This window comes from Osmia lignaria, chromosome 9 (assembly GCF_051020975.1).
Source record: "Osmia lignaria lignaria isolate PbOS001 chromosome 9, iyOsmLign1, whole genome shotgun sequence".
NCBI classification, from domain to species: Eukaryota; Metazoa; Arthropoda; class Insecta; order Hymenoptera; family Megachilidae; genus Osmia; species Osmia lignaria.
Genome location: NC_135040.1, coordinates 3,059,586 through 3,068,972, shown reverse-complemented (window position 1 = coordinate 3,068,972; position 9,387 = coordinate 3,059,586). Strand labels below are relative to the sequence as shown.

The window sequence follows — 9,387 nt, the reverse complement described above, 5'->3', positions numbered from 1 at the left end:
TCAAAGTATTTTATTTCATTTCCCATTATCTATAGTGTACATATTAAACGTGATGTCTTCAGTGGTTTTGGATATCATATGTATATCCAGTTAAATAAAATGTGTTTATGATACAAATTGTTTTCTTCTTTTCTATACATTTCATTAATCTTCCTGTTTGTTGCTAGTTATACATTTAATCTGAGGTAAACATAGATTGTAGAAAGAGCTATCTACAAAATTCTTGGTGTCCTGCCATTTCACCCAGTGATTAACTTCCAATTGTTCCGCGTTTTTTGTTCTGCCGATGAAATGCGGATCGACTATTAGCATGTAAGTATTCTTCACACCCTGATGGATGCCTAGTATTCCTTTGCTGGAACAATCTCTGTCCCCTCCCATCATGATTGGGCTGCCGAATTTCTCCAAGTGCTCCCTGATTACCGGTATCTGTTCCGATAACGCTCTACCACTGGGAACGTGAATTATTTTGCTGAGAACCTCGTACAAGTGATCCAACACCAGGCACACCTACGACGTATTGCCAATCGACTTGTTTACTTTCTCCTTTGGTGAAAATATATCGCGTTTATCGAGCGTATCGCAAATGTGTGGCAACTTCTTTAAATTTGCAGTAATAATTCATTTGACTTTGGTGATTATCGAAGTTAATTACTTCAAGTTGACTCAGCGAAAAATATTAACTTACTTCGAAACTTCCAATCCATTCTCTGGATCCAATAAAACTTTCTTCTTTATCTTCTAACGTAACAAGTATCTCCTGTATACGTCTGATATTAGGAACAGATTGATCCAACTTCCGGTTCATAATGATCCAGGAACAAATAGTCTGTAGGGTTCTGTACCCGCACCCCCATCCCTAAGTGCCATACTTTTTATTACTTAATCAAAGAATACAATCGTATATCCGATCACAAACCTTATCGTTAAAACCATCGCAACCGTAATGCCAATATTCGTAATCCCCACGGACCAGGAAGCTGGTACCGACTTCCGGTGGAGAAACGTCCCAATGGATATTTTTTAGTAATTCGCTCGAGTAATCGTGGATCATCGTATAATTATTTAAATCAGAAAACGTTCTAAAAAAAAAACAATATACTGAGGAATTGCTTGCTTATTTCTTTCCAACTGTACTATACTTAAAAAAAAGCATCAACGAAACGACGCAACGCGACGCAATGAACGAGATGAGAAACAGAGCGGGAAATTTCGTATTTCCCGGTTTACGAGCGATTCGCGGCCATTCTGCGTATTTTTACGAAACTCCTAACCTATCCAAGACGTTCCGAACATTAAACTGTCGTAATGATTCCAGTGAAAGCGTTCGCCTAACGAGGAAATCGTAATCTGAACGTTACGTGTATCCCCGATCGAAAGTATACCTCGCGAAAGAAGAGCAGCACAGCCTTTATGATAGGCATTAAATCGTGGCGTTACCTGGAAACACCTTTTCACGGTTCATCGACGTTCTCGTCGAGTAACTGTGATTTTGATAGAAACGTCAAACTCCGTACGCAGTCACGCGCACTTCGTTTAGCGTTTCTCTCAGGGGCGATCAAATATACGATTCTCGGTTACACGGTGTGGCGTTACTGGAACCGTAAGACAAAAGAACGACAGTGCCGTGGTTGTCGGCTAAATGCTGATCAACAGAAATGGACACTGGAGTCTCATAGCAAAATGACAATCGCTCAGCACGAACGTAATACTATATGGATAAGAGAAACGGACAATAAACAGTGCGGTAAGGAGTAAGCAGCGGAAAAATACGAAACGCGCGGACGTATACGCGTACGCACGCTCGTCGAGCAGACTTCAAAGTATATTAACTTTTTTTTTCGAAGAGGAAGATGAAAGCGGTAATCTCGTGGCACGGTAAGTCATGTAAATCGTAACGGGTACACCGTCTTATTGAATTAGCGTTCAATCAATTAGTAGCATGAATCACTCGAGCTGATTTATCATCGCAACGCACCGTCAATTTTTGACAGCAACACAATAGACTTACCGCTTTTATCGATTTTACCCCTCGATTAACTAGCAGACAATATTTTATTTCGCGGGAATGTTTATACTTGTGGCTTTTTTGTTTATATTGTTACGTAGTTCGGTCGTTGCTTTCTATCAGTAACGAAGGTCGTGACTTGGGAATACTGCCAAGTATTTTAGGTTATGTTTATTATGTCACCTTAATTAGCGAGTAGAGTATTTAATGATATCTCACTCGTGTACGTCGATCAGAACGGTAACGACGTTTTTTATCTCCTATCATCTTACTCATTTCTTATCTTTTTTCATGCAAAAGTAACCTGTAAATAAAATTATACTATTTTATTCTCCTGTTGGAATGACATATACTGTTCATTGTTTGTTTGCCAGTGAAAAATCAAGAAATGATTGTGGTGTAAGGTGTGCGACAGAATAAAAAGTATGTATGGTGCAGTTCGCGAAGAAGTATCTGAAAGTTGGTTACACACGTATGACTTGAGCAGTACAATGATTCCTAATGTTAGCTCACCGATAACCGATGAAGAACATTTTTGCAAGTTTATCTTATACAAAGAAATCAAAGATTCAAGGTATGTTGTACGGTATACAAGTACGGTATATATTGTCATGCTGTTTCTATCCATTGATATTTATGTTTTTTCAGAGTACGAATATGGGATATTGTCATATTGATACCAAACCTCTTGTTTCTTTTATTCATCGCGATCAGATTTAACAGAGCACGGCTTAAATTGCGAGCAACGAGTAGTCCAATATTTTTTGCTTTTTACGGACTTGTCATTTGTAACATAGTTATTTCGGTGATACGATGCGTCGTTTCGATGACTGTGAACGCAGCAGCCACCGTTGGCGGTAAAGCGGATAAAGTGCTCTGGGTTACGGTCCGATTTTTTCTTTTATCAACAGAGATGAGCGTGCTTATATTTGGTTTGGCTTTTGGTGAGTTTACTTTCATTCATTTGTATTAGTTATCGCGCATCCCGAAATACATTGCTTTTTATTTATAGGACATTTGGATAGTCGCTCAAGTATTCGTAGGGTATTACTTGCCACATCATTGATAGCACTGGCTTTTACAATAACTCAAGGAACTTTGGAATTAGTTTTACCAGACGATACATTCCGTATTCCTAGTAGAAATTTGTATGTATTTGGTCACGGGGGCATGATGTTTTGGTTCTGCAGCAGTCTTGTTTTCACAATGGTAAACGTTTGCTATTTCACTGAGGTAATTACTCTAGTTCATCTTCCAAATTATCCTAACAATTTTTACAATCTTGTTACAGATATACCTTTTTATATTGATACTGCCATGGACACGGTTAAGAGATCGTTTAACCCTTCCAAGTATGTTGATACAGATACTATTGTATTTTTATTCCTTTATATCAATTCACATACTACGAGGTATCTTTTATTCCAGCAAGAAAAAGTTTTTACATTTATGCTGGTACGTTAGCCATGCTAGACCTAGTACAATCAATTGGCGCAGGCTTTTTAAACTATACACAAAATCCTGTAGGATTATGTATCGTGGATTTTACTGCAATTGTCTATTTGACCCTTTTTACACCTTTAGTTTATCATACGTTTCTGTCTGAGTTCTTTGGGTAAGTCGTCTGAACGAGCTTAATGTATTTCAATTTCTATATAGAAATTACAGCTAACCAATTGTTTTTACAGGGTTTCACAACCTTCTATAATGTTCTCCTACAAGGCACAAGTAGACGATGCAATGGACGAAGATACAGTGTCATTGCCGCATCAACAGAGTTTCTCTTCGTTAAAAACAGACAGCGATTATATTTATCAGGTCCATACTCCATCTATTCACATGCCCCTATACGATTCGCAAGCATTAAAATCATCCCCTACGAAACATAAAACCTCCCTACACTCCTTAGCGTCTCCGAAAGATTTTAAAGTTGCTAGTGGACACGCTTACGATTCCCGGGTCACGTTATACCGCTCCCCACCCGGCATCAAAAGTTTTGCTAGACGTCTGAGCGCGGAGAAAACAGCTTTTGATTTTAAGAATTACCCCCTAACGAAATCTGATAATTTTATTGATTCCAAAACGAGCGCTCCAGATCTAAGGTTTCCCAACACTGCTTGGAAAAGTAGATCCACCTCTCAGTTTAAGTACGGTGGACCCAGTAGCGTATCGAATTTACTTTTCTCCCCAAGCACTGCTAGTAATTTCCTTTACAAATCCGGAGCAAACGACAGTAGTACTAATCTGTTTTCGTTAACAAGAAAGAGCAGTTTAGAGCACGAGAGAAAGGGCTCGGAGGGAAGCGTACCAGCACAATTTTTCGAGATACCACCGCTTGAAACTACCACGCTTGGTCAAGAACCTTTAACAAAAGATAAAGCCGTCTCGCGAATCGAGGGTGATAGAAAACAATTGAGCCCTTTGAAACAATATGCTAACACCGGTATGTCTGAGGTTCAAGTAGAAGACGCGTCCGATTCCATGGACAATTCTAACGCTACGCAACAGTTACTATTTAAATCTATCACTTTAACACGGGAGGATACGTTTAAAAGGCGTAAAAGAGAGCCGAAGAAAAGGGAGTCAGCTGGTTTAAGCGATTACTTATTATCACTGACAACCCCAAAACCTGTAAAAGATAGCGAAGTAGATCCTAGTCCTCCCTCTGACCACACAAAATCTTATACGCAGACCGAGTCGCTGTAAATACTTTTGTTAGAGCTATCGGTGTAACATCTAAGTCATTACGTGTAGTTCTGTATATAAGAGCAGTAATTTTAACATTTTTTTAAAAACCATTTTAACCATTGAAACTCAGCAGTAAGTTCTGGTGGGATAGCGAAACTTTACACGTACTTGTTAATAACTACATGTATTATATAGTATAATATATATATAAATATATATATATATAGAGGAGCGCACAAAATGCTTTATTATCTGTATATACAGCATGTTTAGATTTTAATTAAACTCGTTAATGTAGCCAATGCACTTGGTTTTATTTATTTACACTAACTTGGCAAAGGATCGTGCTAACACGTTGATTATTGTTTTGTTCATTTTTGTTTTTGTTGCAAAATCAGGTGCGTCTTTTCTCACCAACGCTACCATCTACTATGTTTCTTTCTTCCCATTCTTTTTTGTCGATTTACAAAGGAAAGACAGGAAAGGGTATTCCTACACACAAGTACACACACACATATACACATATGAAAGCGTGATAATTCAGCGTTGTTGTGTGCCTATTGTGATAGCGAAGAATAATACTATATACTTGTCATTGTTGTTGAAAGAACAGAAGGAAAAACAAAAATGCAAAGGGGAACTATTCTTTTGTTCACAGAATCACAGTGTTTATGACTCGACCCAATTCGACACAAACTCAACACCGGTGAATCCACTCTACGCTGCGTCTCTTCAAAGTCCGGATAGCATAACCGGTTACAGTATAGATAGTCAAGAAGGCCAAACTCAAGCGAACGGTTATCAACAGTGAACAAATGGGAGATGCGTGTAGAATAAGTGAAATATATGGATTCAACGATTTCTTCAACGACTTGTCGAAGGTGTTCCGTTTGAAAGCATTGTTCGATTTCCCCTGTACGAAAGGATCAGGATGGAATCTCAAGGATTCCAGTGAGAAAGAATCTAGTCGCTCTCAACGTTCTCGGAGCAACGTGACAACGGCAGGAACGTTTTTATCAGAGGTGTACGAGTACTTGTAATTCACAAGCCGAGCTGAATTCGCTTCGATTGTTCGAGCCGAGTCGAGTACATGAATTTGCCGAATTACTTGAAATCGATCAAATGTTTGAAACAAAAGCGAGCTACTCGAATATTCGAGCCGTCGTAAAACTTCGATCTACTTGAAGATTTTTCAGCTCGAATATTCGAGTAGCTCGCTTTCGTTTCAAATAGTTCGTCAATTTCGAGTAATTCGGCAAAATTCAACCGACCGATCATTGTTTGACCCGAAATTCGAGTACTCGCACACTTCTAGTTTTAATTTCTTTGTGATAGCGAAGAAGAACCTCCGAAGCTGTTTCAAACAAATCCCAGCTATTGAATTTCTTCGCTCTTCGTACTTAATCGGTTAGAGAATTCGTTTCCATAGAGAGAAAGAGAGAAGAGTCTCGCGTAGATAAGGATTTTCATGATAATAGATATATCGAATCGTATTGGTGATAAGCGATCCCTACATGTACATTCGAACTTCATCGAGACTTGGATTTCAAATTGATTACTTATCGTTTCTCCGTCCTCTTCACCAAAGAGACCTTCGATCACGGGCGTGAAACGTACACGCAAGATCGAGCACGATTAGCGCCGAATGTTCCTCGCTATTTTCCTACTTTTTGCATTAAGAGACACCTTTTCGATCGGAACGACGCAAAGGACAATAGAAGCCGTCGAGACGAGCACGGCGACGAGGATCGAAACATATTAATTCAAAGTTAAGTCTAAGTTACATTGGTAAAGTACTAGCGCTAGTATACTTTATCATTCGGGCTTAAAAAGCCTAGGTTACATCGATAATATACTCTATACTATTTAGGCTAAAAAAGCCTAGGTCTCTTTAGTAATAGAGTGTAAAGTAACTCTACCACTAGCCCTTTCTCCATCGTTCCAATGCACTAGCGTTAGTATACTCTATCGCTTAGGCTTAGATCCTAAGTTACACTGCTAGAGTATACTAACGCTAATATAAGTAGAACGATGAGAGTGCAAGTGGTAAAGTAATTCTACCATTGGTATATTAAAATCACTCTGATATACTAGCGCTAAATAGTGATAAGAGAAGGCTAGTGATAGAATTACTCTACCACGGTACCTACACTCTACTAACCCTTACAATATTCAGTCAATCACTTGCCTGATCGTTTACGCAAGTATAGTAGACAAATTTTACTTATTATACACTGGTGAAATAAATTCTGGACAGTTTGATTAAAAATATTCAAGCAGAAAATGTATATTCTGATACCATGATTGATATCGTAATATTTTTATTGTAATCACATTATTTGGTTTGTAAATGTTTTAAAATTTTAATTTAAAAAAATCTAAACGTGGCAACAGGAAACGTCGCATGATGCGAAATAGCCAATTACAGGATGAAAGGACATCTAACAAAATATTAATTTTTTTTACTTCTTTTGATGTGTTGAAATTGTAATTTTTATTGTATATTAAAAATATGGCTGTAAATGGTCTTTTTACTTTTAAAATTAGAAAACAATGATTAGAATATAAAATATAAATGATTATATATTAAATAATTTGAATAAATGCGGAATTTAAGTAAAAATTAAAAAGTGTCCAGAATTAATTCTACTAGTGTATAATAGTATACTCTGCCAATGTAACCTAGGCTCTAAGAAGAAACATCCTTCGATGCTTCGCTAACTAATTACGAAGACTCCATCCATCGTATATGTATATACATACCCCTGTACTCTAGTGTAAAGGATCGTGCTATTTATATATTAATATATACGTACGTGCATAAGTAACATTATATTTATCGATATTGTACATCCGTACTCGTAATGTGCTAGTTTTGGCAGACATGCATCGAGCACGGCTAATTAGCCTTTTTTTTCTCAATTTGATACGAAAAAAGCGGCGATAATCCCTTGTTAATTTTCGACAATTAGCCTGTTGAAATATTAGTAAAAATACTCATTGTTGTTTTTTAGTTTCGTTTCAGCTAGATCTCGAATATTTTCCATTTCATGCAAGAGGATGAACGATTTTTCTACGAATTTTGCTTAACACGTTGACTGCCACGGGGGGTCCATCATCAAATTAAACAATAGGACCATTTTTATCGTGGCAATGAACGTGTTGAGGGATCCGATGTTGAATAAGAATTTTAATTGACCTAACGACATCGAGTACCCTCGTAGGATATCATTGGCGTCGAATACCGTGAAATTAGTAGCAATATACTTAACTAACTATGTATTTTATAGCGTCTGATCCAATTCGGATTTGTAAATAAAATCGGATTCGTTCGACTAGTGACAAACAAGCAACGAGTCTCTCTGTCAATTTGCAGTCGGTTCAACTTTCGCACTTTGAACTACTCGTTCTATCTTGTACTCGTATCTGTCTGACAATGTGATGTCTTTATTCTATTTTACTTTCGTTCATTTCGTTATCGGTGATTGTCAGGTGGGTTGTAAAAGGCAATACTTCGAACGCGTCACGCGATTATTATATTTAATGAAAATAAAATTACATTTCAATCGAATTCTGATTATTATTACTCCCAACCCTAACATCGATTTCCTTTTTTTTTAATTTTGCAAAAAATGGTATCACTTATTAATAAATTTCAATCGAATGGTGATTATTATTACTCCCAACTCTAACATCGATTTCTTGTTTTTTAATTTTGCAAAAAAATGGTATCACTTATTAATAAATTTCAATCGAATGGTGATTATTATTACTCCCAACTCTAACATCGATTTCTTTTTTTTTAATTTTGCAAAAAAATGGTATCACTTATTAATAAATTTCAATCGAATGGTGATTATTATTACTCCCAATCCTAACATCGATTTCCTTTTTTTTAATTTTGCAAAAAATGGTGTCACTTATTAATAAATTGATAGCTATGAAACTCTGGAAGATCGTGCGATCGTAATCTCATTATTGTTAACTATTCGATTGATTTTGATTCGAAGGTATAACACGATTGGGCGAAAGGTCAAACGAGCAAAAGATCGACGCGATAAGAGGGCTATGACTGAGATGTTGATTAAACCTTGGCATCAGGCTACGTTATAGCAGAAGGGTTCAGAGGAGAGGCTAGATTTCAGCTACTTAAATTTTCGCCACGCGATACGCTCGTGCTATAAATACAAAATGCATGCATGCGCATTATTCGCGCTCCAACTTGCACCACCTTTTCATGGACAAGGCTAGCCGGAGGGCGACGATTAGTTACGGTACAAGGATCATCGCCACTTTCCGTTCGATTGATTCTCATTGCACAATATCAGAGGGCACCCTTTTTTTTTTATGTTGAAAGAGTACATCAACACCTTGATAGTTGTTTACAGAAACAATCTGCGTGATTGAATTCGTGCTATCGATCAGCTATTGAACACATTTCATAATTAAAGAGGCAAACTATCGAAAATAAACACTTTATAGAAAATATGAAGAATCCTTGACATTAATTAAAAAATAACTACTCGATCGATAATTGTATAAAGATAAGGTGTTTATATGAAAATCCTTTATCTCTCGCAGAGGAATTTTTCAAAGGAACTTTTATGTAAATAACATTTGCAGGACACGAGCATCCAATTGCAAAAGCGTGTCCAATTACTCGTTGAAAGGCGTCGTATTTAGGACACTCT

General features: G+C 37.2%; 2 protein-coding genes across 7 annotated transcripts; one reads left to right on the top strand and one right to left on the bottom strand.

Annotated features, from left to right (window-relative positions):
* Positions 1–7: 7 nt before the first annotated feature.
* On the bottom strand, positions 8–2,151 carry Ufsp1 (UFM1 specific peptidase 1). 4 transcript variants are annotated; one of them, XM_034324897.2, is made up of 4 exons: positions 2,012–2,151; positions 920–1,082; positions 689–859; positions 8–510 (listed from the first exon to the last, which is right to left on the bottom strand). In XM_034324897.2, exons 2-4 carry the CDS (start codon positions 1,052–1,054, stop codon positions 145–147), a joined length of 672 nt encoding a protein of 223 aa, XP_034180788.2. In that variant the 5' UTR covers positions 1,055–1,082; positions 2,012–2,151; the 3' UTR covers positions 8–144. The 4 variants fall into 4 exon arrangements, with proteins under 4 accessions (XP_034180788.2, XP_034180779.2, XP_034180770.2 ...); XM_034324888.2 differs by lacking the exon at positions 2,012–2,151 and adding an exon at positions 1,441–1,581; XM_034324879.2 differs by lacking the exon at positions 2,012–2,151 and adding an exon at positions 1,386–1,516.
* Positions 1,737–8,244, top strand: LOC117604454 (transmembrane protein adipocyte-associated 1 homolog). Of its 3 annotated transcripts, XM_034324541.2 has the most exons (8): positions 1,737–1,878; positions 2,383–2,582; positions 2,657–2,952; positions 3,021–3,217; positions 3,300–3,360; positions 3,437–3,623; positions 3,697–3,826; positions 5,355–8,244. In XM_034324541.2, exons 2-8 carry the CDS (start codon positions 2,434–2,436, stop codon positions 5,505–5,507), a joined length of 1,173 nt encoding a protein of 390 aa, XP_034180432.1. In that variant the 5' UTR covers positions 1,737–1,878; positions 2,383–2,433; the 3' UTR covers positions 5,508–8,244. The 3 variants fall into 3 exon arrangements, with proteins under 3 accessions (XP_034180432.1, XP_034180416.1, XP_034180423.1); XM_034324525.2 differs by lacking the exon at positions 5,355–8,244 and having other exon boundaries at positions 3,697–4,998; XM_034324532.2 differs by lacking the exons at positions 1,737–1,878; positions 5,355–8,244 and adding an exon at positions 2,109–2,248 and having other exon boundaries at positions 3,697–4,998.
* The last annotated feature ends 1,143 nt before the right edge of the window (positions 8,245–9,387 follow it).

Coding starts and splice junctions, on each gene's coding strand:
- Ufsp1 (XM_034324897.2), bottom strand. CDS start 1,054: ATGATCCACGATTACTCGAGCGAATTACTAAAAAATATCCATTGGGAC. Junction 860..919: donor GCGATGGTTTTAACGATAAG/GTTTGTGATCGG, acceptor TATGGCACTTAG/GGATGGGGGTGCGGGTACAG. Junction 511..688: donor AATGGATTGGAAGTTTCGAA/GTAAGTTAATAT, acceptor AATACGTCGTAG/GTGTGCCTGGTGTTGGATCA.
- LOC117604454 (XM_034324525.2), top strand. CDS start 2,434: ATGTATGGTGCAGTTCGCGAAGAAGTATCTGAAAGTTGGTTACACACG. Junction 3,218..3,299: donor GCAGTCTTGTTTTCACAATG/GTAAACGTTTGC, acceptor ATCTTGTTACAG/ATATACCTTTTTATATTGAT. Junction 3,624..3,696: donor TTTCTGTCTGAGTTCTTTGG/GTAAGTCGTCTG, acceptor TTGTTTTTACAG/GGTTTCACAACCTTCTATAA.